The sequence below is a fragment of the Heterocephalus glaber genome, unplaced genomic scaffold (genome assembly GCF_053883595.1).
Source record: "Heterocephalus glaber isolate CG9 unplaced genomic scaffold, H.glaber_assembly_v1.0 deba00001600, whole genome shotgun sequence".
In the NCBI taxonomy this organism is placed as follows: domain Eukaryota; kingdom Metazoa; phylum Chordata; class Mammalia; order Rodentia; family Bathyergidae; genus Heterocephalus; species Heterocephalus glaber.
In genome coordinates, this window is record NW_028258372.1 from 38,708,030 (window position 1) to 38,725,422 (window position 17,393).

Below are 17,393 nucleotides of genomic sequence, written 5' to 3' on the forward strand. Positions count from 1 at the left end.
TTGCCTCAGCCTTCTGAGTATCTGGGCATTATAGGCATGCACCACCACATCCAGCTTCCATGATGCTTTTAAGGGAAACAATTTATATCCCCCTGAAAGAAGACTGGTTTTTAAGTTGTGGATCACCTATTCATTTCTAGATTACTGTATATAGCTTTCAGATCAGTGTATTTTCCTACATGTAGAAAAAAGCTTCGGAGGTAGTTTGTTTTTTAAAGTATATCGTATCTGAAACCAAGATTTTTGATACCATCATTATATGGTATAGTGACTAGAAAGGAAAAGCAGACAAGGACCAAGGATACCAGAGTTCTAGTGGCAGGTCTGTGCTGATATGTTTTGTGGTTTTGAGCAAGGCTCCAACCTTTCTGTTTATTTTCTCATCTGGCAAATGAGGATCATAGTATCTATTCTATTTACCTCAGAGCATTGTTGGGAAACTAAAATCATTTTACATGTAAAAGGACTTTGAAGTTTATAGCTTTGTGCAGATATTATAAAGTAAAATATTTTCTCCCTGTGATTTTTATGTTCTGTTGGAAACAGTTTTAGGTGTGTTCCCTTCTTGGGACTGCATCACATATTTCGCCTGATAATTTAACTTTGCTAAGAGTATTAATGTGTATACAAATCTCATTGCTCTTCTAAATTGGATAATGCCCAACTTGATGACCAAACTGTTATTTGTGGTTATATTTATGACATGTTTTAAATATAAGGAAATAATCCTATGAGGCTTAAGTGGAACTTTAATAATGCTGGCTGTCTGGTGTCTGGCTTCTGTAGGAGTTGATCTAGAGCAGTCAAGAAAGGAAGAAGAGCAGCAGATGTTACAGGATGCCCGCCAGTGGCTCAACAGTGGGAAAATAGAAGATGTGAGGCAGGCTCGCTCAGGGGCCACAGCCCTCCATGTGGCTGCTGCCAAGGGCTACTCTGAAGTCCTCAGGTATTGTCCATTTACATGAAGCAGTTTTGGTTTTCTGGGACAAGAAGAGATGAATTTTGGAAGCAGAGGGTAAATTAGATTTTCTGCTATGATTTTTCCTTTTTTGTTGGTTTCCCCCCTGATCATGCAGTTTTTTCCTCACATATTGCAGATATTCCCCCATGGGTAGTCTACCTCTCTCCTGCTATCCCTGTAGCTTCTCATTGACGTGTATGATATGAAACAGATTTGCGGTATAATGGGCTTCAAGTGAGCTTTCAGTACCTCTTTTCATTCTGAATTTGTCATTAATTCCCTTACAACCTCTTCATCTTGTGACCTGTAATATAGGACAGACTTGTGATCATTTTGGTACTTTTTAACAGGTAATTTTTTGGGCTCATTACATCAATTCTATAGACCTTGAGTGTGCATTGTCCACCTGGAATAGGATGGTCAAACTCACATGAGGGATTTGGACTCTACTACTTTATCTATTCTTTTTTTTCTTGAATCTATACATGGTTTGTGTGGCTCTTGGTGCTTAATGTTGACAGGCTTTCTCAAATACATCAGTTGCTAAAGGCACTGTAAGTGTACTTGCTGCTGGAGTCTTCCAGTCCTTTATATTCCATTTAATTTGGGATTTCTAGTAGATGTGGCAGTGTGTTGAACTCTACTTCTGCTGAGCTTGACATTCACACTTGCACAATTTTTTTTCCCCCAGTACCTAGGATTGAACTCAGGCCCTTGTGCTTGCAAGGCAGGTGCAGCGCCACTGAGCTAAATCCCTGGCCCATTTGCACAATTCTTGAAAGGTTTCTAGAGACTTGGGACTTTAGGAATCATATCTTTCCTCTTGGATAATGTGGGTGCAAATTAGATTATAGCTTTATAGTTATCAAGACCCCTCTGCAGATTCATTTGCAGACTTGGAGGTTTGAAATTCCATAATAAACATACATCTTACAAAGATTAACCAGAAAGCTAGTTGGGAAAATTCCCCGAAAATTTGAGTCTTCATTTTATTTTGAGTCATTCATTTTAATTTCTCCCTGCATTGGAAAATGGAAAACATCCTATGATGGAGTTGTGTGCTTTGGCAAGTTGGATTAGGCTTTGGTTAATCTCAGGTATACAGCTGTCCATACACTCCCATTTTACAGTATAACATGGACATGTGTAGGAAGTACCATGTTGCATGTCCTTTTGGAGGGTATTGGTAAAGATGATGTATGATTGGAGCTCAAAGTAGTAATTATGAAACTGCACCTATGCCTTAAAAGGCAGCAGTAAATATCTTAAATATCAATTGGGCAATAGCTTATTTGGCAAGACAAAAACTATAAAATCAAGGAGATAAGTATATTATTTGGGGTTTTCTTCTTAGACTTTTAATTCAGGCTGGCTATGAACTCAATGTTCAGGATCATGATGGCTGGACACCCCTCCATGCTGCTGCACACTGGGGAGTGAAGGAGGCTTGCTCCATCCTGGCAGAAGCACTCTGTGACATGGATATCTGCAACAAACTGGTTAGTGAGCCTGCACTTCTAAGAGGGCAGTGAGATTGTGGCTGTGTCTCTAGAACAAAAGACCTGAAGTCTCTGTTTAATGGCAGATGATTGCTGTGGGGAACTATACATCACTGGTAACTATGCATTGTCTTCTACCACCTTGCCCCACCTCTGCTATTAACAGGAAGACAAGTTTGCTATGTAAAATAAAATTCCACTAACCTAGTCATGATTTTATCTATGTTTAAGCCCCTAAAACAAACAAATAGGATAAAAAAAAGATATTTGTCCTTGATAAAAAATGAGTTTTGAGAAATTGACGGTTGTTGTCTATAGTGAGATATGAAAGATTTTATTTTTCAATTCAGTCTTTTGACAGATGAATTTTATTCACATTAAGTCATTAGAAAAGGTTATAACAACAAAGATCCTTGAGTTTCAAAGTCAGTTCAAGCAATTTAGAAGCCCTTAAAATCCTGTCCCTATGTCTTGATTTTCCAGGAATCCAGAGACATGGTCTTTTAATTAGTAGATGTTCTTATCTGCCTTGCATCTGTCCTGAACCCTAAGAATGGTGCTCCCTAAGGAGGTAACCTCCTTATCTGTCCTGCTGTCATGTACAGGTGATTCCTGTGATGTAATCTTTAGTGCCCACGAGTCCTGAGTCTCCCTCTTAGGGTTAAGGTCCCTTACTGAATTTATTATTGCAACTAGGACCATTTTAGAATTGAGTATGATGATGAATGTCTATGATCTCAGCTACCTGGGAGGCTGGGGCAGGAGAATCTGAAGTTAGAGGCCAGCCTGAGCAACTTAGCAAGACTCTGTCCCCCTGAAAAGGCCTAGAGGTATAGCTCTGTGAAAGAGCACTTGCTTACCATGGGTGAGGCCCTAGGTTTTATCCCCAGCACACACACAATTACAATAGGTGTAGGAGGGATTCCCCTTGATTATTTGCCAGGAGGCAATAAGCATTTAATTGCTCATGATGGCAATTTCCTCAGTACTATTTCACACAATATAAAACTACATTTAAAGGGTTTGCTGTTTCTTGTAATTAGTAAAGCAGCTACAAGTAGAGCTTCTAATCTGAAATTGGAAATGCTCCAAAATCTGAAACTTTTGAGGGTAGACATAATGACTCAAGTCTACACTATGAGAACAAAAATACTTAAAATATTGTATGAAACAACCTTCAGTCTATTTACATAAGGTGTATGTGAAACATAAATGAATTTTCAGTTTAAACTTCAGTCCTGTTGTCCAGATATCTTATTATATGTATGCAGAAATTCCAAAATCTGAAAAAATGCAAGACACTCTAATTCTAATCATTCTGGATGAAGGCTGTTCAGCCTGTATCAGTAGAGTCAAAGGGAGAAAGTAAATATTGAGGAATCCCTGATAAAGTCATGTGACCACTACTTTTGTTTTCCATCAGTCATGGTACCCCCTTTCTCCACCAGGGCCAGACACCATTTGATGTGGCTGATGAGGGTCTCGTGGAACACTTGGAGATGCTTCAGAAGAAGCAGAATGTGGTGAGTGGTTTTGATGCTTTAAAAATTTTTCTAGAAATTTGCATCCTGTACTGGATTTCTTAGTCACTTGCTTTAGTTATGTTTGCTGAGAGCTGAATTGGATATATCTTCATACCAGACATGCTAGTTATTTCATTCAGGAACTATTAGCCATCAATTAAAAGGAAGCATCCCAGAAACCATGTTATGTTTTTTTTTTTTGTACCGGTGATTGAACTCGGGTCCTTGCGCTTGCACAGCAGGCAGCGAAACCACTGAGCTAAATCCCCGGCCCTAGAAACCATGTTATTAAAGTTTGCATATTATAAGCAAGCCTTCAAGCAGCCTAACAACAGCAAAAACTAGTAATAACCCTTGAGTTCTAGAAAATGAGTATGTTCAAATCAGAATTTTTTTCCAAATAGGAAATACCAGAATAAAGGACATCATAGCTTTTTTCATTTTCTTGTTGACTAAAAGGATATTTTTATTGAAAGTACATTGGCTGGAAAGAGGAATAAACAAACAGTACTAAAATTTGTCATTTGTTATTAGTCAGTAATTCATACTCATTCCAGATTCATGAACCATCCAGAGTTCCTCTTCTCTCTCCTCGTTTTAAATCTTTTATTGTCTTACTGCATGTGCTGTTTTGCTTAGAGCTCTGTGGGAGACCTATGTAAAGTGATACCCATGTACAGACTGTAGAATGAAAAACAACCTCCCAATATATAGATGAAGAGTGAATAAGTCACATTTTCTACTCATAAAAAGGATGAATAATTTGAGTGAGGAGAATAAAATTCGACCATGGGATAGGACAAAAAAAAAATTGCTGGCTTTCCTTTGTTTTTTTCTTTCCATGTGCCGTGGCACAAGTTGTGTGAACTTAAGTTTGGAACAAATGTGGGATATAGGACGGTTCTGAATCAGAGAACTATAAAGTTCATGATGGGAAAAATCTACCATCTCTAACCTTGGGTGCTTCGCATTGTACCTGAATAGTAAAGCAGAGATTCTTGGTACTTCTAGACTCAATGAGAAAGTCGTATACAAAAATCTGACAATAACTGTAGCTCATTTTGTAGTCTTTATTAAACAGTTAGGAATTACTGAAAGCTGAGGCTTTCCAAATGCAGTATTATGATAGTAGTTTTATAAAACAGTAGCAGCCTTCCTAATTCAAGATATATACTTTATACAGTTTTTTTGTTTGTGCTTTTAAAAAATTTTTATTTTGAAATAATTTTTAGACTCATGTAGAAGTTATGAAAATAGTAGAGTTCCTATATATTATTTCCCTAGCATAGTTTTTAATGTAAATAACACCTTTACTAAATAACTTTTTTTTTTTTTGGCACCAGTGATTGAACCTCGGGACCTTGCGCTTGTGAGGCAGGTGGCGGAACCGCTGTGCTAAATCCCCGGCCCGCTAAATAACATTCCTACATTAATAGGAATGGTACTTATCTTTGTCTCCTGCATCTTTAGACTCTAGGAATATAAATACATTTTGCCTAGAGCATGTATCTAAATATTAGACTGTTTTCTCTAAGGGCTTATTTCCCATTTGGTATCTGTGTTTTCTTTAGAACTATCTACAGCTTCTTTCACTGTATGGATCATACCAAATTCTTTCCAAAGTCCCGCTGGCTTTGTAGCCTTCAGAAGCTAGGATTTTTCTTGCAAGATTCAACTTGAGTATTTGAATCAGGCAGTTTTCTCAATGCTCCAGCACTGTGGCTTTTCTCTTCTACCTTGGACGGGGATTTTTCTTCTAAGGAGACTCAATTGATGTGATTCTCTTTTCTTCAGTTTCCCCTACCCCTGTTTTCTGTTGGTCCTCTTCATAATGATGGCACCAGTTTGGTCCTTCTCAGTACTGCTGATTTTTCACCAGTAGTCAACTTCTTCCCTTTTCTCTGTTTTCACAATTTCTAGCTTCGAAATGAAAAGGAAACACGGAATAAACTTATCGAATCAGACCTGAACAACAAGTTGCAGAGTGGACTCTTTAAGAAGTAAGATGCTTAGGCTTGAAGGCTGGATGAGCTTGGCTATGTGGGGAAGACATATTTAAGAATTTATAAAATGAAGAAACTGTGTTTGAGTTAAGCCAAATGATCTTCAAACATGTGGGAAAGTTTGTAGGCAAGGAACTGGCATTGATATGGGAGGGAAAAACACAGAAATGAATGAATATGATTTAAATTTAGAAATTAAGGGAGACTGTATGCATGCAGCATTTCTTCTGTCCTACCATGGGGGTTCTTAGTCTCTTCTGCTCCCTTTACTACGTTGTACTTTCCATAAGCTCAGGAACCATGTCTGTTTCGTTTACTATTGTATCAGTGCATAGCGTGATTGCTGGCAATCACAAGTACTCAGTAAACATTTATTGAATGATTTTCAAAAATATTTATCTGTCCCATCAACATTCCAATTCGTGGTTTTCTTTTTGCTGTATGTTAAACAGGCTCTATCTCTTTCAGTCATATTGTGTGTGTGTGTGTGTGTGTGTGTGTGTGTGTGTGTGTGTGTGTGTGTGTGATGGGAGGAGGTATTAAGGATTAAACCCAAGGCCTTCACATTGAGTTGCATCCCCAGCCCTTTTATATTCTGAGACAGTCTGGCTGAGTTGCTAAATTTCCCACGCTGGCCTCAAACTCACAATCTGCCCGGCTCAGTCTTCCAAATAGATGGGATTACTGTGATGGGTTACCAAGTCTGTCTTGAGTATTACCCTGAAGTCAGTACTAAACCTTAATCTGAAAAAAACCAAGGGTACAGAATAACACATAGATATTAAAGAGGATTTGAATATGTTTCTGCTATTGCTTCTACATAGAGCTTTGTAGATGTTTCCTATACTATAGCTGACTGTCATTGAACCTGGGTGGCTTATCACTTCTGACTTGAATTCAATTGTATCTTTAATTTAGCAAAGAGAAGATGCTCTATGAGGAAGAGACACTCAAATCCCAAGAAATGGAGGAAGAAAACAAAGAATCCAGTAGCTCAAGTTCAGAGGAAGAGGAAGGTGAAGATGAAGCTTCTGAGTCAGAGACAGAGAAGGAGCCAGGTAATGCAAAGATGTTCACAGCAAAGATCTTCCATTTTCACTGCTTATTAGTGAGCTGGCCCGGCCTCAAAGGGCTCCTGAAAGAGCTCAAAGTTCAGTTTCCAGGCTGGGGCTGTAGCTTAGCGGCACTGCACCTGACTCGCAAGCACAAGGTCCTAAGTTTGATCCCCGGTACCAAAAAGAAAAAGTTCAGTTTTCAAGGATAACTTTCTAAATTGCTAATGATAACTTGGCTGTAAAAGCTGTAAACTATGTTAGACCATATCTGCAAGTTCCTAGGTAGCCATATGATAAGTGGCACAGAGAATTCTTGTGTGAGGGAGTCAGATATCCTGACTTGGACTGGGAGATGGCATAGTGACTACATTCTAAAAAATCAGAATGCTGAGAGGCAGAGATCATGTAAAGTTACTTTTGGTCCAAAAACTTGTAACAAACTGGTGAAAATTGGAATTGAGTTCTTGGGTTAGTCTGGTTCCCTAAATAGGATCCTAAAATCTCTTTTTTCTTCTTAGTCTTTTTTCTTCTGCTCCTTTTACTCCCCTACTCTTCATGTAAAGTTCCTTTAGTTCTGGAGTAGAGGATTGAGAGAGGAACAAAATCACACTAACCTTTAATACTCTTATCGATAGCATATACAGTTGTCCTGTATCCATGAAAGATTAGTTTCAGGAGCCCCCTCAGATACCCAAATCCTTAGATGCTCAAGTCCTTTAGATAAAATGGCATAGTATTTGCACATAACCTATGCACATGTTCCTGTAAAATTTAAATCATATCTAGGTTATTTGTAATAACTAATGCAATGTAAATACTGTGTAAATAGCTGTTAAAGTTATTGTTTAAGTAATAATGAAAAGTAAAATCATCTATACATGTTCTGTACTGATACATTTTTTTCTGAATATTTTCAATCTGTGGTTAGTTGAATCCATGGATGTGGAACCCACAGATATGAAGGACTGACTGTATCATATGAAGCTTCTTAAGTTTACTATTTGACAGGACAGAAACCTTAACAGTGAGAGCAAAGTACTGAACACTGAATGTGGTCAGACCAACACACTGTAAAATAGCCCATAGGTTTTGACATACAAGTCAGATGAACACTGAGAAATACATACCACAAGTTACTAAATAGATTTTCAACTGTAACAGAATGGTTCTCATAGGTGAATGGAAAGTAATGATAAGCTGAGGTTTTGTAGCACATATGCCCTACACTTGCTGGCAAAATATCCCTTCAGATTTGTGTCAATAACAAGACCAAGTTAGAGGAGAAGTATTGCACATTAAGTTTATAATGGAGTCTGAGTTCTTCTCTGAACTCTGACATAGCTGGCCTACCCATAAGAAGATACTTAACTCTGTTTCCTGAGCCCCAGCTTCTGATGAGGTCTGACATTGCTGACACAGTTTCTCTCAATCATGGGAGAACACTGTCCTCCTTCATGTCTCAATCTGAGGCTCATTGCTCTGGAACACTGGGTTTATTATACTTCCAAGTCTCAGCACATTGCCTGGCATATGACAGACATTCTCATTCATTAAATGTTTTTTGTTGTTGAATATATCTAATAGAGGATAGAAAGGCATTTATGTATATAAAATACATGTTGTGTGAATGAGATAAATGCCATCAGTGGTATCATGAACAAGAAAGATTATATCTAGTTCAGGGAATTGTAGTAAAACTTTATACCTGTATAGTGCTTTTCATTTTGCAATGCACTTAAACATTTTTATTTAACTCTCATAACCACACTCTGGGGTATTTATCATTATTACCCCTTTTAGAATGGGAAATTGACACTGTAGGAGGTTAGGTGAGTTAGGTTTCATAGCTAGCCTGAGGTGTGCCTGAGATCTTGACTTTGATCTAGGACTTCTCAGAATAGTAGGGTACCAGTGGAGATTATCTGGGTAAAAAGTGGAAAGTAAAACTGTGGAGAAGGGTGAGATCGCCAAGGGAGAGGTTGCAGAGAAAAGAGAAATGAAAAAGAATCTTGGGCATACTGTGTTTAGGAAGTGAAGTGAATCAGTGTAGGAGGTAAAGAAGGTATGATCAGAGAGCTTGACAAAAACCAGGATATGCATTTCTGCCTCAGAAAGTCCAGGGCAGCGGTGAGAAGGGAGCTCAAGGATGATTCAGCAATTAGGAAGTTACTCGTAATCCTAGAGAGCAGTTTCAGAAGCCGGGTGTGGGCAGAAGCCAGATGGTTTCAGTAAGCGTCCCTATTCATTTCTGTCATTCTCTGCCAAGCAAAACTTTATTCATGCCCACAGCCCAGCTCAAGTCAGCTTCTCTTACAAAGCCTCACCGTATAGATGCTTGGAGGTTTTCCCCCTCCTCTGATTCCTGTAGCTACTTGTTTGAAATTGTTTTATATTATTTTTTTCATGCTTCTTAATTTTTGAATAATTTCTGTCTTTTCTCATTCCTCTGCTTTTCCCCCACTGGCAAGTCATGGAAGCATGTGAAGGTATTATGTGTCTTGTTCGTCATTCTGTGTGCCATAGTCCTAGCGCAGGGCCTCCATATGGTAGGTGCTCAGTAAATAAATTGGAAAAGTGCAAGGAAGTGAGTTATACCCAAACCTTTCCAGGTGTTGCCTGTCACATATGTATGTACTGAACAAATATTCGTTGGATTATTTATCTCATTTTTAAAGATCCACAGATACAACTTCATAAAATGGATACTTTTCATGTTTCTTACATATAAATTTTGTAGTAAAGAATATGAATTATATTTTGAGGTCATGTAAGCATTTTTGATTAGAACTTGTTTTCCCTTTTTATTTATTTGACTTAAATATTTAGTGTATCAGTTGTCTATTGCTGCATGATAATCTTTCCCCAAACTTAGTGGCTTAAGAGAACTCTTCATGTGCACCTAATTCTATAGATTGGCAATTTGGGAAGGCCTCAGCCAGATGGCTTGTGTTTCCTCCTCATGGTAACACTGGGCTCATCTATGTTTGGATGGTTGCTTGATAAATCAGTTGAGGGGATGGCTGGAGCTGAATGGCATTACTCACCTTCTGGTAGTTGGGTAGGATATTTAGGGCAAGTGGGCCATGTGTCTTCTGTCATCAAGCAGGCTAGCTCCTACTTCTTCATGTGGCAGCTGAATTCCAGAAGCAGTCAGAGAAGGCAGATCTCAGTGTACAAGCACTTTGCAAGCTTCTAATTGTATCACGTGTGCTAATGTTCCACTGGCCTTAGTAAGTCACCTGGCCAAGCCCAGAGTCATTGTGAAGAGACACTTCACAATGGTATAGATTCAGGGAGGCGTGGTTTGTTGGGAGCTGTCATTGTAATAATCTACCACACTTGAGTAGTAAACTGGATTTCTTCACTTGATCTTAGCCAAAAAGCCAAGACTCTTCTCTTCTTACTTGAGTAGTAAGCTGGATTTCCTGAGTCTACAGATATTCCAACACTATTTCAAGAACACCTTGATGGCTGGGGATGTAGCTCAGTGGCACTGCGCCTGCCTGGCAAGCACAAGGTCCTGAGTTCGATCCCCAGTACTGGAAAAAATAAAAATTAAAAAAAGAAAGAATACTTTGAATATTCACAATAACTACAAAAATAACAGCAATAATAACACAAGAGACTTGCTGTAACCAGTTATCTATGCAAATTTAAAAACATTTCTAATCTTTATACCAATTCTCATAAGACAATCAAAATCTCTGATTAATATGTGAGAAAAGAGACATTGAAATGTGATAGGTATCTTGCCCAGCATCACCCAGGATGTGGCTTAGGATTGTCACGTAATTCATGATAACTCCGGGGCTCTGCTTCCAGAGTACATAGACCAGAACCAGTACCCACTAGGTGCAGGCACTGTGCTAGTTATTTAGGGTGCAGTAATAAGCAAGATAGACAGCTTTTTGATTGGTGACCCCCTGAGTTGGACTACTACTCCTATTTATGTTATGTGACTTTGGTTTGGTTTTGTAGTTCAACCTGCATCTTTTATAAACTTTACTACCTTTATTTCCTGTTGTAGCCCTGAGAATTCTCATTATTTGGATTATGCTGGCCCCATCACTGACCAACAGTTGTATGTATTTTGATTTCTGAGCCATTATTCATGCCCTTTCTTCCTCCTCACCTGCCAGTTGGTATTTTCTTCCAGCTCCCTCCATGGTTTTGTTTTTCTGTAGAGCACTTAACTGTGTAGCAGCTCTCCTTATTGTTGCCTACCTCACAGGATCTGCCTCCTTTTTGAAATCTTACAGCACTTGTTAATCAGAATCAGCCAATTTAATATCTGAAGTATATATGATCATGTGTTATTGTTATTATTTTAATGTGTCTTACCTCTTTCTCTTAATTGTAATTGCCATGAAAGCAAGGTCTGTCGTACTGTTTTTTTCTATCATTCTTGCCCAGCTCTCCCAAAACACAGAATGGATTGATTCTTCAAAAGTAGTCATTAATGAATTTTATATATAACTAACAATGTAGAGACAGTTCCCTGTTTTCATCTGAAAATTGGATTTGGGGCCTACCAAGATGGGAAAACCATTGAGTTTGTTTTCTTCTGCCCACAGTTTCTGGAGTTCATTCTAGTTTGAGTTAAGGTATTGCATGGCCCCGTTAATCTGTTTTGATAATGGGAAAACCTTTTCTTTTAGCTGTAAAAGACACGCTACACAAAAGTAAGATTTTCATACTTCTACTTATTGCCTCTGTTGTCTTAACAGATAAAAAACCTGAAGCCACTGTCAATCATTCCAGTTCTGAAAGCAAGAGTAGATTCACAGAGCAGATACCAGCACCAGCTCAGAATACCTTCTCTGCCTCTTCTGCTAGGCGAGTGAGTACTCTGCAATTAATTTGGGTATTATATTTCTTCCTAGTGCAATTACACATTTAGAAAGGCCTCAATGACACCTTCTTGTAAAATAATAAAGATATATTCTGACCTGTCTTAGTTTGTTTCATAACAAAATAGCACATATTGTGCATCCAGTTCTGGAGGCTGGGAAGTCACAGTCTATGCACTGGTGGATTCAGTTCTTCACAAGGGCTCTCCTCCTGGCTTGAAGAGGGCACCTTCTTGCTGCCTCCTGCCATGGTAGATGCAAGTGCCTCTTCAAAAAAAGCTCTGCTTTTAAGGGTACCAGACTTGTTGATTTAGAGCCCCACCCTGTTGACCTTGTATAACTTTTATCACATAGCTCTTCATAGGTCCCTTCTCCAAATAAGTCACACTGTGCATTAGAGCTTCAACATCTGAACTTTGGAGGGGCACAAACATTCAGTCCATAACATTGCCCCTCAAGCCTTATAAAACCATCACCAAATAATTTGACCACAAATGTGTTAAGACCACATAGGGTGGTAGCGTAGTCTGGGACCAAAGAAATTTTGTCATTTGCCTGTTTTCCTCCTTTCTGAAGTTAAGATAACTATGTGTAAAGTTTAAGATACAGAATCTAGATTAAATTGTTTTGATGACTATTTTTTTTTTTGGTACCAGGGATCGAACTCAGGTCCTTAGGCTTGTGAGGCAGGCAGCGGAACCACTGAGCTAAATCCCCGGCCCTGTTTTGATGACTATTCTCCTCTTTCAACTTCTTATTAACTCTTTACTTTCATGAGTAGTCTTTATACTTTGATGGTTAGAGGGCAGAAATAGAAAGAACTTGTTGAAATACCAGAGGCACTTCCTGCTCCAGCTTTATGCAGGCCTCAGAGAACCTGTAGGCCAGCGAGACAAAGTTCGAAGGAGACCCTACCTCCTCAAAGTATAAAATTAGTTTTGATGTTAAAAACAGATCTGAATTCTTTGGAATGAAGTTGTTGAAAAGTGCACCAATTTTAGAGGTGTTAAATTTTAGGGACATTAACTTGATCTTCTAAGTTCCTTGTGAATTGGAAAGATGGTCTAATGGCATCCTTGTGGAAATGAGGGACCAAGTTACTGGTTACTTGTTTATTCCTAGAAGCATTGTTGTAAATCACTGAGCAGATTTCAGGTAGAATGCAGTCCTTGGCTGATATGTGGTCATTTTCTCAGACCTCATATACCGCCACTACTTCCAGATATGACAAGACTTCCTATTTTTTTAAAAAAAATACTAAATTTTAAAAATATAGGCACACACACACAATAATTATTCCACTTTGTCAGAATAATACTGGGAAAGAGGAAAAGCTTCCTCTTGGAATCAGGTATCTTATAAAAGGGAAGGAGCACATAAGTGTCTATATTCTGATGCTTGATGAGAAGAATCTGTGACTTGGAGAGAGTGATGTAACAGTTTACAGTGTTTTCACTGTACCAGGCAGGGGAGATGGCTGCCATTGGAGAACAACTGAAGCCTTCTTGCAAAGGTCCCCGCACACTATGAAAGGGCTGTTTGCTGGTTGACATTTCAAAGAACAATTATACCACAGAGTGGTCCTTGGGCTAATGCTAGTTTATGATGTTTCCCTAGTTTACAATTAAAGACACTGTAAACGTTCCACAAAGCAAGCTAGCTAGCTACCTAGCTAGCTGGTTTCCTCCCTTCTCCCTCCCTCTCTCTTTCTTCTGTGCTGGGGATTTAACCCAGGTCCTTGCATATATTAGGCCAATGCTCTACCTCTGTGCAATACTCCCAGCCCTGAAGCTTTCTTTTCTGATATTATTCTTTCTAATGCAGTTACTGTGGTGGTATGTTGTTCATCTTTTTGGGAAATGTTCTCTGTAGGCATAATAAAAAAAGATGACCTTGACTTCTAAATTTTTTTCTTAAGCTTTGTGTTCAGTGAAATCTAAAGGTCTTAGAACTGCTACCCAACATCAGATAAGGTTTTTTTTTCTTGAGATTAGCAATTACAATTTGTGTGGAGTGGCTGCTAGTATTTTTTATTAGCATTAACGTAAATCAACTTATCCCATATAGTACCTTCGGACATGTTTATATGTTAGCTTATCTTGTTTTCTCAGATTCCACATATTCTAGGGAGGAATTAAGCTCATTAACACCAGTTTACAGATGAACATGTTGAGACCTAGAGAAGCAAAGTATTTTATTTCCTGTTACCCAATAAGGCAGGAGAAGATATCCCTCCAGAACACAGCTTCCTGGTGCTCCAGGTCAGTACTAATAGAATAAGGAGAGCAAATAGCATTTTGTTTCTCAGAGCAAGTCTGTCAGGTAGGAGCACCATGAAAAGAATCAGGCTATTTCTGACTTAGAGAGAAACAGAGCCTTGAGGGGTGACTAGTGCCTGCCAGGTGAAGAGAGCATGTTGGCAGAAAGCCTGCCATGGTTTTGTTCTTTTGGTACTGCCTTTTGTGTTGCCTCACTGAACCTGGTTTAAGTGTGGAAAAGGCAACTAGGCTGAAACAGAAAGCATCATTAGGGCTTTTCTTTTTTTCTCTTCTCTGCCTCTCCCTTCGTAGTTCTCCTCCAGCCTTTTTAACAAGCCAGAAGAGGCCAAAGATGAATCTCCTTCTTCATGGAGATTGGGACTCAGAAAAACTGGCAGCCACAACATGCTGAGTGAAGTGGCCAATTCCAGGGATGCTTTAAGGGACCGAAGCTCCTCCATCTACCGTTCCTCTTCAAGCCCTCGGATCTCTGCTCTTCTGGACAACAAAGATAAGGTGTGGTTTGAGTGGGGTGTGGGGAAATCCCAAGGCAGTTTTATTCCATTGTCTTAGTTACTTTTCTTGTTGCTGGGACAAAATACCCAACACCCACAAGTTAAGGAGGAAAGGTTTATTTTAGCTCACAGTTTGTAGAGGTTTCAGTCCATAGACAGCTGGCTCCAAGACCTTGGCATGGCAGAGGGACATGGCAGGCAAAAAGCAGTGAGACTTCCTTCTTCCTTCCCTTTTTATTCCATCCAGGCTACAAGCCTATCGGTTGGTGCCACCCACACCCAGGGTGGGTCTTTCCTCTTTGGTAAGTCCATCATCCACACCCCAGAACTATGCTAAGCCAATCAGAAGACTAATCTAGTATCACATACCCATGATCCAGTATCAACACCCATGATCTAATCACTCCCAAAGCCCCACCTATGAGCACATGAGGCCTTGGGAGACATCTAGATATAAATCACAACATTCATGAAAAGTCAATCTTGGGAACAGATAAAGTATTTTCTAGTCCCTAAGTTTATTGTGGAAGTACAAAGACTTTAAAGGGAGACAGGCACATTGATAACTTAGGTAGCTATTTAGCTGGGCAAAACAGAAAAAAATAAGCTTTAAATATGATTTCTTTTGGCTTACCTTGTGTTCAATTGTATTTAACCTCTTACATAAAGCAAAACAATGGATATGAAAAAAGTGGATATGGCCCAATGGTGCTTTTGAACCAGTCACAGAAATTTACTCCTTTGATGTTGAGAAGCAAAGTTGCATAGTTGGGCTTTGAATCCTAATGAAGTTTGGGTACATTAGCATTTACTTAAAGATTTTAAACTTGTAATTTTTTATTCATAGAAGTACAACTACAAATGGTTCATCCATGTATTCATTTAAGATGAATTTGTTTTCAGATTTTGTAGGGCTTGCTTGGTGCTCTTCTCTGGGTCAGGTCTTCCTTGTAATCATAGGCCTCTTGCTCTATCTTGTAAAAGAATTTTTGTTGGTACATATTTGCAGTACTTAATGATTGTGTTCATCAGGGTCTTTATCTGCATTTCTTAAGACTACTTGAAGAAGTGAGGCCTATTGGTTGGATAAGTCTGCAGTATATTTATTTCGCATGTCCCAAAGGAAGCTGCATTTCAGGAGAAGATGCTGGAGACTAAATCAGGCTTATTTCATCAAGAACATTAGAGTAGAGCCCTTTGTGGCTTTTCAGAGGTTTCTCTTCTCTCTTGGCAGAGCTGCTGCTTTGTGTAATTTGTGTACTCTTTTCATTTTTGGATCATCTGACTTTCCCCATGAGAATTATTTCCCTACATAGGGTATTTTAATGGAGGAAAATTAGGAATAGGCTTTTGAAAGTATATTTGTGTAATACTACTCTAAATGGGATTATTATTGAATCCAGATGTAATATTATTGTGGGTATATTAAGTCCCGCTTTTTTACCTAAAATGATATATGCTATGTCACTATGCTTTACTTATTTTTATTTACAGGAAAGAGAAAATAAAAGCTATTTTAGTTCTCTAGCACCCCGAAGGCTCAGTAGCACAAGTGACATCGAAGAAAAGGAGAACAGGTAATCATAATACAAACTAAAAGATGGTTCCCTTTAGTTCTTCTGACATAGTGATCTCCTGGCCATTCCCCTCTGCCGTTTTTCCCTAGGTGCCCTTAGCACATTATTAATTTTTTGTTCATTTTGCTTAGAATACCTCCCAGCCCTGATTGTCTTGCTTGCATTCTTCATCCTTCAAATTCTGATCATAGCTTAGAGATGTCTCCCCTGATCCTTCCGAGTGAGGGTTAATTTTAGTCCACAGCAGGCTCTAGAAAGGTAGGGTCTATGTCTATCTGGTTTCTTTTTCTTATTTTTTTTTTGGTACCAGGGATCAAACTTGGGACCTTGTGCTTGTGAGGCAGGAGGCAGAACCACTGAGCTAAATCCCCGGCCTGTCTATCTGGTTTCTCAAGGACCTCTAGTGCCTAGCGTACTATCTACCGTATAGTAAATACAAAAATATCATACACTTGAATTGATCAGCTTCTAATTTGTACGTAGATAAAATTTAAAGCTTCCTCATTAGTTAAAATGAACATAGAGATTATGAAGTTTTACTACATCTCAGGGCACAACCTAATCTAGAACCTTTCTTCTTGAGGTTGTCGTCCAGCCTGCCATCTTGCCAGCAGCTGGGAGCATGTTAGAACCACAATACCTCGGGCCCATTCTTAGAACTGCTGAATCAGAGGCTGCATTTTGACAGAATTTCCTAGGTGATTCAAATGCACATTAAAGTTTGAGAACAGTTCTAGACAACCTTGTGGAGCCTGGAGACCCATGACTTTGCAGCAAAGACCCTGAGTTATCAATCGTGGATCTGAAATTCACCTACTGCCCCTCCCTGGATGCCTTGTCATTTATAATGCTGAAGAGGCATCCCATTCCCCTTCTGTAGTAACCTCTTTCCATGGTGACAGCCTTTTGCATCTCTCTCATCAACCCTTTCTCTTCTTGTGAGCAACCAATTACTAGGGACTGATTACAAGGTGCTTTGTAAACAAGGAACAAAAGTGACTTCTCATTACAAAAGACTGAAGGCTTTGATATAAGAAATTTGGTACCCATTGAAATTAGCTGGCTTTGAAGTTGACAGAAGAAAGCAGACAGTAATACTTAACCTTTGTCCATAAAAAAAAATATGTATACACAACATACAATCACTCAAAA

At 38.9% G+C, this 17,393-nt stretch overlaps 1 protein-coding gene across 14 annotated transcripts in view; it reads left to right on the forward strand.

Annotated features, from left to right (window-relative positions):
• Ppp1r12b (protein phosphatase 1 regulatory subunit 12B) overlaps window positions 1–17,393 on the forward strand; it is a 230,773-nt gene that overhangs the window by 56,511 nt on the left and 156,869 nt on the right. For 10 of the 14 annotated variants that reach the window (XR_015444226.1, XR_015444225.1, XR_015444224.1 and 7 more), the window contains exons 4-12: window positions 787–946; window positions 2,316–2,460; window positions 3,909–3,983; window positions 5,904–5,983; window positions 6,905–7,044; window positions 9,510–9,527; window positions 11,769–11,881; window positions 14,462–14,665; window positions 16,159–16,241. Coding sequence is in view for 9 of the 14 variants with exons in the window: in XM_087193894.1 (XP_087050020.1) it covers window positions 787–946; window positions 2,316–2,460; window positions 3,909–3,983; window positions 5,904–5,983; window positions 6,905–7,044; window positions 9,510–9,527; window positions 11,769–11,881; window positions 14,462–14,665; window positions 16,159–16,241 (1,018 nt within the window). In the remaining 5 variants the exon portion in view is untranslated. The remainder of the gene's footprint in view (window positions 1–786; window positions 947–2,315; window positions 2,461–3,908; window positions 3,984–5,903; window positions 5,984–6,904; window positions 7,045–9,509; window positions 9,528–11,768; window positions 11,882–14,461; window positions 14,666–16,158; window positions 16,242–17,393) is intronic. The other 4 variants (XM_021242353.2, XM_021242354.2, XM_004862210.4 and 1 more) reach the window with 1 other exon arrangement.